Genomic DNA, 19,114 nt, shown 5'->3' on the forward strand with positions numbered 1-19,114 from the left:
TAAGTTTCACAAAAACAGCTTCCGGAGTAGGGAAGTATTATTTTAGGCACCTTAGGAAGGTTTGTTGCACGTGTGCTCAAATTTTGCTTAGTGTCTTTTTTTTTTTTTTTTTTTTTTTGTAACAATTTTGCTTAGTGCCTTTTGTTACTTAGGAGAAGAATTTTAAGCAAAAGAAGAGCAAGGTGAGTACAAAAGTCGTGACCCGAAATGACTCCTTGAAAGTTCTCATTAGATATTGCATTCTCAAAGAAATGGTAACTCCCGAAAAAACAGATTTCCATATTTTGGGATCACTATATTCAAACGCTATTTTTATGATTAATTAAGAAGAAGATCAAAATGGTAACCTTCTGACTAATTAGAGTACTCAGACTCCATTAATCTGAATATCTGAAACAGAACATAAAGGAATTGAAGATGTCAATCCTTATCGACGAAGCTAGCACAAACTTTTCATTCTCAAATACAAATGAAGATCTGATATTACACATCAAAAGTGAACAAAACTAACCACTAAGGGTCACTCAGAATACAACCAAAAAAAAAAAAAAAAAAAAAGGATCCATCAAGAAACTCAAACAAAAGCGAGTGTCTCAACATGCGTATAGGCATCAAAACAATCATACCGTGCACCACCAATGAAATTTCTGAAAGAATCAGGCTTTATATCAGCTAGTTCTTTCACAATCCCATTGTGCATATCATACAAAACAATTTTCCCTGGAAGGGATATCAATAGCCTTGCCTTATCTTCCTCATCAGCTAGAAAACATAGCGTACTAAATGCATACGGAAAGGCATAATCTTCAGGAGGATAAATTTCTTGATTCACCATAACTGGATACAAATTGGTCAAAAATTCAAGATTCACACGGTACTTCACAAACCAAGAAGAATAATCACTCTTCAATTCCAACACGTTAAACTCTATATCCTGAGGTTTATGAATCTCAATAAGATGCAAATGCCCACCAGATTCTCCAAAATACTCAATGTTCCTGTACCACTGACCTTCAGGAATTAGAGTACTAGGCATTGTTTTAAATTTGCAGCTATCAACTTGGAAGCACAAAAAAGGGCCTGTTTGGCTAAACCAATGAACAGACCCTTTCCAGAAAACCCCACGATAGCAACATAAATCAACATCATTACAGTGCTCATTTGAATGCCTCCAAATCCCAGAACCAGGTGAATACACTGAGAAACGAAGTCGCTTTTCAGAAACAGAGGACCAAACACACACAACAGAATACTCATCAGATGTTGTGGGATCAAATGCTAAGTTCATACTTTTCACTATCATTGTGTCCGGCACTGGAATAAACCTCTGATGACCTGTGGTGAGATTATAAACGTAAAATTCGGTCTTTGCATCATCCGATTTAAAACCTAGACATAAAAGTCCATTACAAGAGTTGATATTACAGAGAACTCTGCCACCACGTGAATCAGATAAACTGTCGTAAATCCGACCCATAGCAGATAAGCGTTCTTCGTGGAGACTAAGGAAATCATAATTGGGATGTCGGCATAAGAAAACGCCAACGGTGGAAGCAGAGGAGGTGGCGTTACGACGAGTGTGGAGTCGACGAAAATAGGTACTGGAAATAAGGGAAAGCCAGTGTTTTGAAACACATTGAAAGCGAAGAAGGGATTTTGGGGGTAACCGGAGGAATATTTCAGTTAACAGGTCTTCACTACCGGCGGTTTGCTCCGAAGAAGGGGAGTTTTCGGAGCAAATAGAAACCGGTAAGTGCTGCTTCAGCTGTTTGTTGTAACTCCGGCAGTGGTTAAGGGTCAGTTTGATTGGACTAGTAATACAGTCGCTGGAAACCATGGTGTTCAGTTTTTTTTTTTTTTTCTTTCTAGAAACTTGACGAATTGAAGCGAGTTTGGACACTCTATAATAGACCAGTAGTTAAGGTCTTTGTCCTTACAACTTGACAGAGAGATAGGGAGACATTGTCGGATAGAGGTTACATTTAATAATGTCATGGGCCAACTTTATTTGTGACCATAAAAATATACTTCTTCCGTTTTAATTTATATGAACCCATTTAACTGGACACAATATTTAAAAAAGAAAGAGGACTTTTAAAACTTGTGGTTCAAAATAAGACTTGAAAATTTGTGTGGCTGTAAATCATTCATAAAGTGAATTTGTTTTCAAATTAGGAAAGAAGTCATTCATTTTGATACGGACTAAAAAAAATAGGTTCAAACAAATTGAAACAGAGGGAGTATTACTTCTCCAGATAAAAAATAATGTTCACTTAGCCATTTATATATCCTTTAAAAAAATATTAATTCTTGGATAAAAAAATATAATTTGATTAAATTATTCCTAATTAAATAGATATTGAAATTTGATCATATAGCATTTAATAGGGATAAATTTTAAAAAATAAGGTTAATTTTTTCTTGATTTAATAAGTGGATACTTTTTTTAACTTAAGAAAAAAAGGCTAAGTGGACACTTTTTTTTATCCGAAGAAAGTATTAAGTTTGCAAGTATTGTGGTATCATTAATATCACATTTTTTGGTTGATTTAGTCAATTTCACAAAGAACCTTCTATCTTGTCCTGATCTTCTTGCGTATCGTGACATAGGGCTAAGCCTAAAAAACGGTAGACTTGATATTATAATTTAAGGGATTTAGCATGACGATCCATGACGTTGATCAAATATTCCATCCATTTCAATTTATGTGAATTTTTTCAGAGAATTAGAAGTCAAATTTTATAGCTTTGACCTTAAGTTTTGACATAGATTTTTTAAGTTTATAAAAATAAAATTTATATATTTAGAAACTACATTAAAAATACTATAAGTCATGATAATTTATAATGAAAATAATTTAGAAAAAATGTAAAAAAAGCGTGATCAAAGAACCTTTTGTATTCTCTAAATAAGAAAAGTCACATAAATCAAATGAAATAAATAGAAGTATTATGATTTATATTTCAATAAAGATAAAATATGTTAGGTGATTTGTGTTCATTTTTCAAAGTTTGAGAGTCATCCAACACTTGTATTGGGAAGACACACATACCTGATGGAGTAAATTGACAAAGTTTTGTTTTTTGAAAATACCATGATATAATTGTATATTATAATGAAAATCATGCTTGGAAACTTACGTAACTATTCCTCCGTGTAAAAACCTGATGGAGTAAATTGACAAAGTTTTGTTTTTTGAAAATACCATGATATAATTGTATATTATAATGAAAATCATGCTTGGAAACTTACGTAACTATTCCTCCGTGTAAAAACCTGATGGAGTAAATTGACAAAGTTTTGTTTTTTGAAAATACCAGGATATAATTGTATATTATAATGAAAATCATGCTTGGAAACGTACGTAACTATTCCTCCGTTTATTTTTACTTGTGGACTTTTCATGCTATTTAAGAAATAATAAATGAAGTATATAATTTATCAATATATCCATATTAATTAGTGTATATTTTTATTAGATTTAAAAAATGATTTGAAGTGAGTAATTAATACTATGGGTAAAATAGAAAAAAATAAATTATCTCATCTTGATATGCTAAAAGTGACAAATAAAAGTGAAAATATATTTTTGAAATACTGGACAAGTAAAAGTGAACGGAGGGAGTACAATTCAAGCTTCTTAAGAATTTTATATCAACGTGTTCTCGTAGTTATATATTTGTTGCTGCATGATACGATCTAACCGATTGAGCTAGCAACAGTATGATCCTCGTTTAAAATGTTATTTTCATTGGAAATGAAGACAGCACTTTTAGTTGGGCCATGTACATGTTGCATTCCATCCACATTTGTTAAGTCTCTGCCTACTCCTTTGTTATTTTAAGTAGCTCTTTTATTTGAGAGTCATCCGATACTTGTATTGGGAAGATAAACATATTTGATGGAGTAAATTGATCAAGTTTTGTTTTTTGAAAATACCAAGATATAATTGTATATTATAATGAAAATCATGTTTGGAAACGTACGTAACTACAATTCAAGCTTCTTAAGAATTTTATATCGTGTTCTAGTAGTTATATATTTGTTGCTGCATGATACGATCTAACCAATTGAGCTAGCATCAGCATGATCCTATTATTTTCATTGGAAATGAAGACAGCTCTTTTAGTTAGTTGGGGCATGTTGCCTTCCGGCCACGTTTGTTAAGTCTCTGCCTATTCCTTTGTTATTTTAAGTTGTTCTTTTATTCGGTTCTTATGAACATGTGATTCTTGTTGGTGGACAATTGGAGATACCGATACGGAATGTATTGATTAATTAATAAGTAGGATTGATGAATAACTTAGCCGTTTGGTATAATGGTGAGATATCTCGGAATATTTCATGGGATTAGCAATTTCAATTTCAATATGGGATAGCTAATCTCACTATTTTATTAGTTAATACCTCAAATCAAACACGGAATAAAGTTAATTTCAAATTCTATCCAGAAATTATCATCCTTATCCCATTACCAAACAACATGGGTCCATTTTAATAAGGAGCAGATGTGGTTGAGTTACCGGTGGCACTAAATATTTGTGTCCAGCGGACAATTTCTTATTCTCTTTTAAAAAAAAATTGGAGCACTACTATAAATTGTTGGGAATAAACCCGTCACAGAAATAATATTCACGGTATTTACAGCGGAATAATAATGTAGCACCGTGATATGGTTAATTAACAAGAATAAAAAAGTGCAATAATGACACCAAGATTTTTACATGAAAACCCAAAAGGGAAAAAACCACGGGCCAAAAGGAGCAACTGATATCACTATAACAAGAATTTTATACTTTGTAGGTTTGAGTAAAATACTCCAAAGACCACTACACACTCAAAAGAAATAACCCACTTTAAAGATTTTTCCACCTCACTACAATATCGCTCACACTCTCTATTTTTCCTTACAGACTATTTCTCTATCTGTGAATGCCTTACTCTTCTTTCTCTCTTTGTTGGTGTGATTACAAATGGAAGAATGACTCTCTATTTACAGGAGACCAAAGTTGGCCTCCAAGCACAAAAAGAAAAACGAAAAAGTTCAACAAAATTTGTCTACCACAAAATTTTCCTTTTACTCCAAGTAAGAGTTCCAACCAAGTAATTTGGCACATGCCAATTACAACCAAATGGGATGGATCTCATCAATATCCCCTCCAGTCCCATTCACCTGAAGGAGGCTAGTTTGAGTGCATGCCGACAAGTTCCTTGCATAGCTCGAACTTGTCTCTTGGTACCACTTTCGTGAACATATCTAAAGGATTCTCACTTGTAGGGATCTTCTAGACCTGCATAGATTCGTCCTCTATCTTTTCCCGAATCCAGTGATATCTCACATCGATGTTTTTCATCCTTGCACGGTACATGGAGTTCTTACTCAAGTCTATTGCACTTTGACTGTCACAATAGACGACATACTCCTCCTGATGCAATCCAAGCTCTTGAAGGAACCGTTTCAGCCATATCATCTCTTTTCCAGCTTCTGTAGCGGCAATGTACTCTGCTTCAGTTGTATAGAGTGAGACACACATTTGCAACTTCGACTACCATGATATAGCTCCCCCTGAAAATCTGAACAGGTATCCAGTAGTAGATTTATGATTATCAAAATCACCTGCCATATCAACATATGTGTAACCCTTCAAGACTGGATCAGATCCTCCGAAACACAAACAATCTCCAGTAGTACCTCTCAGGTACCTGAGTATCCACTTGACTGCTTCCCAGTGTTCTTTTCCAGGATTTTCAAGGAATCTACTAACAACACCAACTGCATAAGCAATATCAGGTCTAGTGCATACCATTACATACATCAAGCTTCCGACTGCTGACGAATAAGGAACTTTGGTCATGCTCTCTTTCTCCTCCTTTGTTGTAGGACACATCTGTTTGCTTAACCTAAAATGACCGGGAAAAGGCGTACACGTTCAATGTACTTCTCCTGAGATAGCCACAACTTTCTGCTTGTTTGTTCTCGAACAATCTTAATCTTGTAATTTGTTATGCGGGCTCAAGTCCATAATGTCAAATGACTTTGACAAATCTCCCTTCAACTTGACAATCAGCTCCATGCCTTGTCCTACAATTAACATGTCATCCACATATAACAACAAAATAATAAAGCTGTAATTAGAAAATCTTTTGAAGTATACACATAGATCAAAATAGGTCTTTGTGCAGGTTTGAGTTTTCATGAATGAGTCAAACTTCTTGTACCACTGCCTTGGTGCCTGCTTCAACCCATAAAGACTCTTATTCAATTTGCACACCATGTGTTTCTTTCCAGATACTTCAAATCCTTCTGGCTCCTCCATTTAAATCTCCTCTTCCAAGTCTCCATGAAGAAATGCAGTTTTCACGTCCAACTGCTCCACTTCAAGATCCAGGATAGCTGCTAAGCTCAAAATGGTTTGAATAGAAGTTATTTTGACAATAGGTGAGAAAATTTCATCAAAATCAATACCTTTCTTCTGTTCGAAGCCTTTTACTATCAATCGAGCTTTGTACCTAACCAGCTTGCCATTTCCATCTTTCTTGAGTTTAAAGACCCACTTGTATTTGAGTGATCTTTTACCATTTGGAAGTTCAACCAGCTTGTACGTACCATTTTTCTGTAGAGAATCCATCTCTTCTTGCATGGCTCTTTTCTAGATGAGATAACAACTCCTTCAGACTTTTTGTTTCACCCTCATCACTAATGTGGACATACTCTGAGGAAAGGTACTTGGATGACTCTACCTTTGCCTTGCTGATCTCCTCAAAGGTTGAGATTGCTCTTTTTCTTCCTGAGTAGGGTGCTCAACTTGTTCGTCAAAATCACTAAGTTGCTCCCCCTGCTTAACAATCTCGTCAGGTTGCTACTCCTGCTCAGCAACCTCGTCGGTGGTACTTTTTGCACATCTGGATGGTTAGAAGGAATGATAACAAGGTTAGGGACTATACCATTCTTGGCCTTTTTTGACGGATCATCAACAGTTCTAACTTCACTTTCTTGGAGGACTACGTCTTTGCTTCTGATGACCTTCATCTTTAAAATATCCCACAGTATGTACCCGAACTCTTTATCTCCATATCCAATGAATATGCAGAGAAACAGATTTATCATCAAGCTTAGTTTTCTGCTCATTCGTGCAAAAGCTCTGCAACCAAACACCTTCAGATGCGAGTAGAACACCTCTTTGTTGGTCCAAACTCTTTCTGGGATGTCAAACTCCAATGGAACTGAACGACTACGATTGATCAGGTAACAGGCTGTTTGAACTGCTTCACGCCAGAATGACTTAGGCAGTTTAGCTATTCTGAGCTTGCTTCTCAGCTTCTCAATAATTGTGCGATTCATTCTCTCAGCTACACTATTGTGTTGTGGGTTTCCAAGAACTGTCTTTTCATGTCTGATCCCATAGCTTGAACAATACCCTTCAAATTCCCTTGAAGTGTACTCACCTCCATTGTCACTGCGGAGAGGCTTAAGCTTTCGACCAGTCTCTCTTTCCACCAGAGCATGAAACTTCTGAAAAACCTGATCTTTGGTTTTCAAGATATAAACCCATAATTTTCGTGAAGCATCATCAATAAAAGTAACAAAGTATTTGTTACAGCCCATTGATTCTATCTCCATTGGACCACAGACATCAGAATATACCAAATCAAGTATATTCAATTTTCTTTCTGATGATGTCTGAAATAAGACACTATGTTGTTTACCAAATAAACAGTAGTCACAAGGTTTTATCGTTGTACTTTTTGCAAAAGAAATGAGTGATTTTCTTGGCAAGAATTTGCAATCCTTTCTCGCTCAAATGACCCATTCTTCTGTGCCACAAATATGCAGAAATCTCATCTTGAGCCGCATTCAATTCACCTCGGCATATTTCTGCATTTGTCCTGTACAATGTGCCACGAGCAACTTCTTTTGCAATCACCAATGATCCCTTAGTGAGTCTTTATTTTTTTTTTGCAAAATAGTTCTCGTATCCATCTCGGTCCAAAGCAATTCCCGAGATCGAGTTCAATCGCAAATCAGGTACATAACGCACGTTCTTCAGAACTAATGTGCATCCGATATTTGTCCTGATACAAATGTCTCTGATCCCTGCAATCTTTGAGTAACTGGTATTACCCATTTTCACAGTGCCAAAATCTCCTGCTATATATCTACAGAAAAGGTCTCTTACTGGTGTGACATGGTAAGATGTTGCTGTGTCAACCACCTATTCCGACTCTAAACCTGCCAAGTGCATGCATTCCTCTTCCTCATTTATAAAGAGAACAACATTATCATTGTTTTGCACTGTGGCAGTTGTGTTGTCGTCATTCTTCTGGCCACTGCTTTCACCTTTGCCCCTTTTTAGATTTGGACAATCTCTTTTGTAATGACCTGGTTGATCGCAATTATAGCAATTTCTGGCTTTTGACTTCGATCAAATCTTAGACTTCCCGCGGGCTTTGGATCTACCACAGTTGCTCGAACACTTTTGGTAACTCCTGCCTCTACTTTCTGTGATAAGAGCCTGACCGTGATTTTCAAGCTTCTTTCTCATCTTCTCATTGAGTAGAAGAGCTGATGTGACATCCTTCAACTCAATTGAATCCTTACCATGCAAGATGGGTTGTTGCCAAATTGTCATAATATGACGGCAACGAGTTCAGGAGCACGATGGCTTTATCTTCTTCCTCAATCTTTACCCCAAGGTTTGCTAGCTGCGTGATTAGTCCATTAAGCACATTTAGATGTGACAAAAAATCCATGCCTTTACCCATGTGTAGGGCGTACAACTGTTTCTCTAAGTACAATTTATTTGTTAGCGCCTTGGACATGTATAAATTTTTCAATCTTGTCCAAATGCCACATGCACTCTCCTCATCGATGATGTTATTGACCACATCATCTGTTAAGTGCAACCTGATTGCACTAGCTGCCTTTTCATCAATTTCTTCCCAATCCTCAACTATCATGGATTCAGGTTTTTTGAGTTAAAATGTTGACATTTAATCTTCACAATTATTCCATCTAAAACTTATCATTTCCAGCTACTTAATTAACAGCCTTTCATATACAATATATATGAACCTAAAAGGCACAAATAAATGTAGAATTACGTGGGTCATTGATTTGAAGGGCATAACTTCTAATTTAATGCAACTATTTCTGGAAATCATATGAAAAGTCATTTTAAAGCTATATAACGAGGAAACAAAAAGCTAACAAGCCAGCAAATCAGCCTCTCCTCTCCTTCTCTATTTATAAAACTACTTTAAATGATTATTTCTTCTTACAATTATCATCTGAACGTTCTAAGACTAGCCCAGAAAATACAAATGGATTGAAGAAAAATAACAGTGTTCTCTTATATTCTAAAATATTTCATGTTGTATTTAAAAAATCTCTAGAACTTGAGGACCAACATATCTTCAATATGGTGCTGTAGAGCTACTGTTAGTGCCTTCTATAGTACATCAATGCTGGCTGGAATCCTCGATCAAGAAAACATCATGAAGTGATTATCTGTGGTTCAGTGCATAGAGATGATAGTATTTAGGAGTTCTCATTCATCCAACAATGACCTACCAAAATCAACAATAATTTCTCTATGTATTTGATTTTCCAAGTCTTCTGAGAATATTGAGGTAATGCCATATCAATGTTGACGAGATAATTTTGGAGTTAGTCAATTGTTTTCAGAGAAGAACAAATTTTGTTGTTGTCAGATACAACCATTAAAATTAAAGAATCCTCATAACTATATATTTCTACTTAGAATGGTTCATTAGCAATGTGAGAACACGGATATTGCCTTTGCGTTAATTTTTTTATAGTTGTTGCTAGCTATTGTTTATATGAGAATCTTTTTGATGCCTATCAAACTTTTTACATTTGTAAAATTTAGCTTTATAACTTTCTATACATATATCTCTGTAAATGATGAGTCATTCAAAGTACATATGATGATAGGAATGTATGGTATAGCAAAATTTGTAACATGCAAAAAAAATTATAGGTTTAGAATAATGATTAAATGTATTTATTATAACAATTTGAATTCCAATTTGTTGGAAGTTTTGTCAGGGGTCGTTCCATTAAAAAAGTTTTATCTTCTAGAGAATAGCACAAGACATTTTTCTTTGAACTTTATTTTATCACTCAAACACATTATCTAATAATTTTATTTAAAAGATTATGTATTCATTGATATGGGATACACGCACAAAGCGTGTGTCGTAAACTAGTATAATAAAAACGAGCAGAAGAGAAGTCAAACAGAAGCTAAAGTCTCAACGTGTTTGTACATTGCAAAGCCATCATAACATGCAACATCAACGAAACGCTTGAAAGAGGCTGGCTTCACATCGGCTAGCTCTTTGATCATCCAATTTCCCAAGAAGTACAAAATGATTTTCCCAGGAAGCGCAAGCAAATACCCTTGCTTCATCATTTTTCTCATCGTCAAGAAACAAATTATGGCAAATACTTTCGAATATGAATAACCTTGTGGTGGATACACTTCTTGATTCACCATGGCAGGGTACATATTGGGTAAAAAGTCTAAATAAACATGGTACTTAATTGACTAACCACCCAGAATAATCAACTTCCAACTCCAAAATATCAAATCTTGTACGTCTATTCGAATGATGACCAATGAGATGCAAGTGCCCTCCAGATACGCCGAAGTATTCGATGCCCTGTCCTCCAGGAATTGGGGTACTAGACATTGATCTGAAGCTGCAATTACCAACTTCAAAGCACAAAAATTGGCCTGTTTGACCAAACCAATGAAAACCCTTTGTCCAGAAAACACCATCATAGCCATATAAATCCACTTCTCCATACTCATTACACTCATAACATTCAGTAGAATGCTTTCAAATCCCAGCACCAGAAGAATAAACTGAGAATCGAAGTTGATTCTCAGATGAATGACTCCAAATACACACAACATTGGAATCCTCGAACTTCTCAGGATCGAAAGCTAAAGTCATCGTTGTTACTAAGTGAGAATCGTCAATTGTGTCTGGTAGTGGAATGTGATGGGTGTGCGAACAAAGCACCACATTGGTAGCTGAAAAGAAAAGGAGTTACTTATAAAGTGTTAGATACTATTAATGGTGTGAGGCCTTTTGGGGAAAACCGTGCAGGCTTAGCCCAAAGCGACCAATATCACATCATGATAAGAGTATCTTTGGACCGTTTTAGCCCAACAACTGGTATTTCGGAGCCAATGGTTTGGTGGGACGAGTATGAAGATGGCGGAGTGTGGCGTAGAGCCCAGCTTAGTCCCTTTGCCCCTCTATGGGCCAGTTTATGACCTTTATCCATAGCTTTGAAGACGCATACACAACCTTTGGGCTTTGGTAAACGTAAAAACTCTGACGATGTGGGTGGCACACAGACATGTTGGATCTCTGACCCGTGAATTATGGTAACGAGCCATGTGGAACTTAGTTCGAGAGGGAGATTGTTAGGTGTGCGAACAAAGTATCACATTGGTAGCTGAAAAGAAAATAAGCTACTTAGAAAGTGTTGGATACTCTTGATGGTGTGAGGCCTTTTAGGGAAAATCGTGCGGGCTTGGCCCAAAGCGGACAATATCACATCATGTTAAGAGTATCTTTGGACCGATTTAGCCCAACAAAATGAACCTATATTTTCCAGTGGTGAGATTGTAAATGTAAAACTCCCTCTTCCCATCACCCGATTCAAAATCAAGGCAAAATAGTCCATTACAAGATTTCACAAGATGAATTATTTACCATCACATATACTAGAGAATCTTTCATTCATCATACTCATTGAAGATAAATCTTCCTCACGCAGAGAAATAAAATTTGGTACGATACGAAACCGATAGTGGAGGTAGAGGACTTATCATTTTTCCTGGTGTGGAGACGACGAAACAGGGGACTGCTGATAATTGAATGCCAACGTTTAAAGACTGTTTGTAAACGAAGTAGAGATTTTGGGGGCAAGAGCAGAAATATTTGGGTTAAGAGATCTTGATTGCTGGCGACGTGTTGGGCAGATTCTCTGTGAAGAGGCTTCAAGTTCAATCGAGATTTCGCCGGGGACTAACATGTGCCATTTTGGGAAACTCTAACAGGGGATGAGGGTGACTTTGACCCTACCAAATTTATCTACGTAGGAGTCGTCGCCAGATGTACCTTGGTTTTGTTGGGATCAAAATAACAGGGCGTCATGCGGAAGCAAACAATTGCAAAACTTGAACAACCATAAATCGAATAACAAATAAAACTATACTAATAGAGGCATAATATATTGATATGGTTTGGCCTACTGGCCTACATATGAGAAACTAATTAAAAAATATTAAAACTATTGGGAGGACATCTCCCCTAAACAAGACTCGTTAAACGATTACATTGTGGATGCTATTGTGTTATTGAATGAGAGAAACGATCTTCTATTTATACAAGTCTAAAACTTCTCTACCAAGAAAGGATCGATATTTTAGAGTCCTTTCCTATCAAGAAAATCTTTTTAAAGTAAAACAAAATTATGGTAGAATCCAAATAAGGTAGGAAATTCAGGATAAACCCTAACAGGTTTTTGGAAGCACCGGTGAGTTCCTCTCTGACAGAAATGGCTTTGATTACTTTGATGGTCGGGAGCATGCTTTGGTTAGCTAAATTGGGGCTTATTGATGATCCATGGACTTTCTACGCTTCGTTCATTTAGGATTTGTTTATAGTTGATTAGGTGTAATTGCAATGCGAAACGATTACTAGTAGGAAGTGGAATGAAGTTTTCTAATTGTCTTTTGCAAGACTAACTCGATTTTCTTTTTAAATGTCAACTTCGAAAATATTGTACCTAAAGAATGATTGACTGTCTTCTTGTGCACTACATCTCAAGATCACTGAAGTTTGCAATAAAACGATTTACTCTTCATCTAAAATTCTAATTGCTGAACTCTTTGGTTAATTTTCGACAAGGTCATCATCATTCTCACGCCAAGGAAAAGACAGGTTACGAAAAGAATAGGAAATAGGTACTCCATAAAAATATACTGATTTGGCGAAATACATACACAATCGATTGAGTTACCGGTGACTAGATGCAGAGGCGGATCCAAGATTTAGATTATGTGGGTTCAATCTTAAGAATTTTAATATTGAACTCATTATATTTTAAAAGTTATGGGTTCATATCTATTATATATACAATTTTAATAATTTTTTACACATAAATTTATACTCCGTGTAGAAAGTTGGGGGTTCAATTGAACCCCACTTAATATGCTAGATCCGCCCCTGACTGGATGACCTGTAGCCTAACTCAACTTGATATAAGTTGACAATTTAGTAGGTGTTTGTCTATAGATTCTAAATATTTTGCACTTTATTTGGAATTTATGGAGTTGGGGTTGAAGATGGAGTTGTGTTTGGTTACACTTTGTGAAAAGAATATTTGGAACAATATTCATACTTTAATGTATTTAAATACAACTTCAAAAGTGAAAAGTGAATTGGAAAACATATTATAAGCTGTTTTCAAAATTTGAAATACAAACTTCAAGTTGGATTTGAATTTTTCATGGTCAAACATTGATTTTCAAATTAAGTGAAAATTTATTCCGAAAAAAAAAAAAGAGTAATCTTTATGACCAAACAGGTCCTTATTCTTGATGATCGATTTCTTAGCAAAAGCATACTATAGCTCTATATCTTTATGTAAAAAGAAAACTTTGAGGAAAGTTGCTTGCTAGGCTATTAGCTTATTTACTTCTATGGTAAGTTCATCTGGATTTTCCCGATGAACCCAAAGTGAAAGTAAACTTTGAGTATTTCTTTCCAGAGTGGATTTTCGTGGTTGTTAGAAGAATTCAATTCTTTTGTTTGTTTTCGATGAATTAACAAGCAGAAGAAGAATTCAAACTCATGAAAGAGTTCAACTAGTTTTTCTTATAATACTAGTATATTGTTTCTGTAAGCTAATTTGTATGTAATAATGAGTTTCAATTAGTATATTTGGTTGTTTATTTTGGGCTTGCTCATGAATTGTTAGATTGCAAGTACTATGGGGTTAATTGATCAAGCAAACGAAAATCACGTAGTACTTGACCACAAAAAGATTCAGAATTAGCAAAGGAACATAAAATAAAATGAACTGAAGACAAACTCAAAACACAAGCAAAAAGTCTCAACATGTTTGGACATTTCAAAGCCATCTAACAAGACAAAGAAGCTGGCTTCACATCCGCAAGCTCTTTGATCGTCCCATTTCCCAAGTTGTATAAAATAATTTTCCCAGGAAGCCCTAGCAATAGCCTAGCCTTATATTTCTCATCTTCAAGAAAACAAATTGTTGAAAATACGTTCGAATATACATACTCTTCTGGTGGATTCACCATGGCAGGGTAAAGTTTGGGTAAAGAGTCTAAATTAACATGGTACTTGACAAACCACGCAGAGTAATCAACTTCCAGCTCGAAAATATCAAATTTTGTACTTTGATGAGAATTTTGACCAATGAGATGCAAATGCCCTACAGATTCCCCAAAGTATTCGATGTTCCTCTGAGATTGTTCTTCAGGAATCGGAGTTGTAGGCATTGATCTGAAGCTGCAATTACCAATTTCAAAGCAAAAGAAGGGGCCTGTTTGAATCACCCAATGAACAGCCCTATTCCAGAAAACACCACAATCACAACATAAATCCACTGCTCCATATTCATTACAGTCATAACACTCAGTAGAATGCCTCCACACCCCATCACCTGAAGAATACACCGCGATCCTGAGTTGAATTTCAGACACAGACAACCGAACACACACAACATCGTAATCCTCTGACTTTTCAGGATCAAAAGCTATATTCATAGTTTTTATTAATTGGGGTTCGATTACGTACGGTAGTGGAATAAACTTGTATTTACCAGTGGTGAGATTGTAAATGTAAAACTCCCTCTTCCCATCACCCAGTTTAAAATCTAGGCAAAATAGTCCATTATAAGAATTCATATGATAAACTATTTTACCATCACCCATTTTAAAATCTATGCAAAATAGTCCATTACCAGAATTCATATGATAAATTATTTTACCATCACGTATACTGGAGAATCTTGCGTTCATCATACTCATTGTAGATAAATTTTCCCCGTGCAGCGAAAGAAAATTGAAAATGGGGTTCCGACACAAGAAGAAACCGATGGTGGAGGCAGAGGACCTAGCATTCTTACGGGTGTGGAGACGACGAAATAGGGGACTGCTAATAATTGAAAGCCAATTTTTCGAAACTGTCTGGAAACGAAGTAGAGATTTTGGGGGCAAGTGCAGTAATATTTCGGTCAAGAGATCTTCATTGGTGGCAATGTTTGGGCAGATTCTGATGAAGGGGATTCAATTTCATTCAAGATTTCGCTGGAGACTGAATGGTGCGATTTTGGGTGTCTTTCGAAACCCCGGAAGTGGATGAAGTTGATTTTGTTTATACTACCAAATTCATCCAAGTACGAGGAATCGCATGATGTAGCATCGTTGTTGGAGGCCATGGTGGGTTCCTCTGCTGAACATAAATGGCTTTGACTAAATTTCTCTAGATTGGGAGATGTTTGATGGCGTGATGAGGTGTGAATTTGCAAGTTTGCTATGGTTAGCTTTGGTTATCCATTGACTTTCTATGCTTATATTCCTTCCATTTATGTATATTTTGTACCAGTAGTTGATCAGTTGCAATTGCAATGTAGAGTACATTATGTGAATTTTTAAGTATCTCTAATGCTTGAAAGGAATCTAAAAGAATTTTCTAATAGTCTTTTGCAAGTCTAACTTGAATTTCAAAATATATATATATATTGAATAATAAAATTCTTCTTGAAAGAAGGCTAATGGCCATTGAGGCTTTTTCTTGACCCTCCGTTGTTCATTCTTTAGCCAACTTCAACAATGGTTCAATAACAACCTTCTTCTATGATAAACATCCCATTTCGATCATTATACCGAGCCAGCATTACAAGCAAAGTAGCTGTGTCCGAAGATTGCTCTATATATCCCGAGCACAAGACAGAAATCAGTTGTCATATAATGCTTAATATTGGCTCGATTTCAGCTATAGGAGAAAACCTGCCGAGACATTCATAACATATTGTGCTGGAGTTTGACTTGTCAAACTTTCAAATTTGAGCATCACAATGCTGAACTTTTTCCGTGTTTCAGCTAGAGGATTTTTTGTTCAGAACTTATCTCCGCCTTGGTTAATTCTCAATTACATTTCAAATAGCAGGTAAATATTCATGGCGGTCCCAAATAATGAAATACTCAATGAATAAGAGTAAAGTTACGAATTTAAAGCGACTACACAAAAGAATAAAATACCGCGTACTCATCAATAGTAGAATCCTAAATCGTATAATACAAAATAACAATTCATACTTCAATCCAGCATTTCTTCATACAACAGAAATCCCTCATGTTATGTTTGTTTTTTTTATTTTTTATAATGTATTCTTCTTCCTATGACTTTATTTGGATGTAATAATGGCTCTGAATTAGCATATTTTGTTGTTTAATATGGGCTTGACACACTCTCAGATTGCAAGAAGCTGTTCATGAATTTTTACTTAGCAAGTACGATGAGGTTAATTGATTGTTCAACTGTTGCATAATTGAAAGGGAAGTTATGCATGATTACGAAGATTTAAGCAAGCAAACGGAATCCATAGGCTTAATTACAAAAAGTTTGAGAACAATAAAAATGAGCAGAAGAGAACTCAAACACAAGCCAAAGTCTCAACATGTTTGTACATATCAAGGCCATCGTAACGTGCCCCATCGAGGAAATGCCTGACAGAAGCTGGCTTCACGTCTGCCAGCTCTTTGATCATCCCATCTCCCAAGTTGTACAAAATTATTTTCCCAGGAAGCGACAGAAACAGCCTTGCCTTGTCTTCTTCATCGTCAAGAAAGCAAATTGTTGAAAATACATTCGAATATGCATAATCTTCTGGAAGATTCACTTCTTGATTCACCACGGCAGGGTACAAATTGGGTAAAAAGTCCAAATTAACATGGTACTTAATAAACCAACCAGAATAATCAACTTCCAGCTCCAAAATATCAACTTTCGTTCTTTGATCCGAATTCTGACCAATGAGTTGCAGGTGCCCTCCAGATTCTCCAAAGTATTCAATGTCCCTGTGCCACTGTCCTTGAGGAATTGGAGTTGTAGGCATTGACCTGAAGCTGCAATTACCAACTTCAAAGCATAAAAAAGGGCCTGTTTGACTAACCCAATGAACAGCCCCATTCAAGAAAACACCATAATCACAGCATAAATCCACTGCTCCATACTCATTGCAGTCATAACATGCAGTAGAATGCTTCCAAATGCCCACACCTGAAGAATACACCGCGAACCGAAGTTGATTCTCAGACACAGACAACCAAACACACACAACATTGTAATCCTCTGACTTTTCAGGATCAAAAGCTAAATTCATAGTTTTTACTAAGTGGGGTTCGTCGACTGTGTTTGGTAGGGGAATAAGCCTATGTTTACCAGTAGTGAAATTGTAAACATAAAACTCCCTCTTCCCATTACTAAATTTGAAATCAAGGCAAAAAAGTCCATTGCAAGAATTCATATGATAAAATATTTTACCATTGTGTATACTGGAGAATCTTTTGTTCATCATACTCATTGTAGATAAATCTTCCTCATTCAGTGAAAGAAAATTGAAAATGGGGTTTCGGCACAAGAAGAAACCGATGGTGGAGGCAGAGGACTTAGCATTTTTCCGTGTGTGGAGACGACGAAACACGGGACTGCTAATAATTGAAAGCCAATGTTTTGAAACTGTCTGGAAACGAAGTAGAGATTTTGGGGGCAAGTGCAGTAAAATTTCAGTTAAGATATCTTCATTGCTGGCGATGTGTTGGGCAGATTCTGATGAAAGGGATTCAATTTGAAGTGAGCTTTCGCTGGATACTGACATGTGTGATTTTGGGTGTCTTTTGAACCTCCGACAGTGGATGAGGGTGATTCTGTTTATACTACCAAATTCATCGAAGTACGAGGAGTCCATGGATGTAGCATTGTTGTAGAAAGCCATGGTAAATTCCGTTGCTGAACAAAAATGGCTTTTGATTACTTGATGATTGGCAGATATTTGCTTTGGTAGCTAAGTTGGGGCTTTTTGATGATCCATGGACTTTTTATGCTTTGTTCATTTGATTTGTTTATAGTTGATTAGGTCTAATTGAAATCAGAAACGATTGCTTGTAGGAAGTGGAATGATATTTTCTATTAGTCTTTTGCAAGTCTCACTTGATTTTTTTTTTAAATGTCAACTTCGAAAACATTTAGCTGAAGAATTAATGGTTTACTTTGTTGCAGGGGCGGATCTAGTAAGGCGGGTGGGGATGCCACGCCACCCGCACACCTCGAGCAAAACCTTGTACATATATGTGAGTATATATGGCACCCTGACTAACAAATGGTTGTTTGGTGCCACTGGTGAAGGGCCGAAAGTTGTGCCCACAGCACCTTGGATCGAGTCCAACTTGCACCAATTCTTTTAATAACTTCTGTTTTCTAAGAAGATTACAGAAGATTCGTTCTCCTTTTTTCTTATTTTCTTTTTCTATTTTGCTTCTTCTTTACTTTATTTTCTTTGTTTCTTCTTTTCTTTTTATTTACTTGCTGCTGGTTTTTTTTGCCCTAATGAGTCACATTGACTTTTTAAAATTTTATAAATCCTTGCTTCTCTTTATAGTTAATAGTGTTTATTAATTTTTTTGATATCTAAATGTGCATCTAAGTTGAGTTTTAGTTCTAGTTGATTAGTCTTGAGTTAGCTGATAGCTTCAAAACATAACTCTCAATTATAAATGAATAATATATTTTTGTTGATATTAGTAATACTATTGAATTTTATGCTTTGTTTAAAATTATCATAATTATTAAATTATTTCGTTTAAACGATGTCTATATGAATAACCCGAATTGCGGCAGTAGACAAAATAAATCAAGTTGAAATCCAAAATAGTGTGACAATCGGTTTGTCTATATAAACGGACGGAAGTTGCTTCGCTCCCCAACTCGTTTAAGTCAACTGATGCATTGGGTCATTCTCTTGTTTACGGAACTGGG

At 35.9% G+C, this 19,114-nt stretch overlaps 3 protein-coding genes across 3 annotated transcripts; all 3 read right to left on the minus strand.

Moving 5' to 3' along the window:
• Window positions 1-348: 348 nt before the first annotated feature.
• Window positions 349-1,852, minus strand: LOC132055608 (F-box protein At5g07610-like). The gene has a single exon (XM_059447522.1). It carries the CDS (start codon window positions 1,835-1,837, stop codon window positions 575-577), a length of 1,263 nt encoding a protein of 420 aa, XP_059303505.1. The 5' UTR covers window positions 1,838-1,852; the 3' UTR covers window positions 349-574.
• Window positions 1,853-14,180: 12,328 nt separating this feature from the next.
• LOC132058119 (uncharacterized) lies at window positions 14,181-15,551 on the minus strand. The gene has a single exon (XM_059450682.1). It carries the CDS (start codon window positions 15,103-15,105, stop codon window positions 14,191-14,193), a length of 915 nt encoding a protein of 304 aa, XP_059306665.1. The 5' UTR covers window positions 15,106-15,551; the 3' UTR covers window positions 14,181-14,190.
• Window positions 15,552-16,713: 1,162 nt separating this feature from the next.
• LOC132058120 (F-box protein At5g07610-like) lies at window positions 16,714-18,106 on the minus strand. The gene has a single exon (XM_059450683.1). The coding sequence runs from the start codon at window positions 18,072-18,074 to the stop codon at window positions 16,734-16,736; it is 1,341 nt and encodes a 446-aa protein (XP_059306666.1). The 5' UTR covers window positions 18,075-18,106; the 3' UTR covers window positions 16,714-16,733.
• Between the last annotated feature and the right edge of the window lie 1,008 nt (window positions 18,107-19,114).

Source organism: Lycium ferocissimum, chromosome 5 (genome assembly GCF_029784015.1).
Source record: "Lycium ferocissimum isolate CSIRO_LF1 chromosome 5, AGI_CSIRO_Lferr_CH_V1, whole genome shotgun sequence".
In the NCBI taxonomy this organism is placed as follows: domain Eukaryota; kingdom Viridiplantae; phylum Streptophyta; class Magnoliopsida; order Solanales; family Solanaceae; genus Lycium; species Lycium ferocissimum.

What these genes read in the sequence shown, in the direction of transcription:
- LOC132055608 (XM_059447522.1), bottom strand. Translation starts at nt 1,837, where the DNA reads ATGGTTTCCAGCGACTGTATTACTAGTCCAATCAAACTGACCCTTAAC.
- LOC132058119 (XM_059450682.1), bottom strand. Translation starts at nt 15,105, where the DNA reads ATGAGTATGATGAACGCAAGATTCTCCAGTATACGTGATGGTAAAATA.
- LOC132058120 (XM_059450683.1), bottom strand. Translation starts at nt 18,074, where the DNA reads ATGGCTTTCTACAACAATGCTACATCCATGGACTCCTCGTACTTCGAT.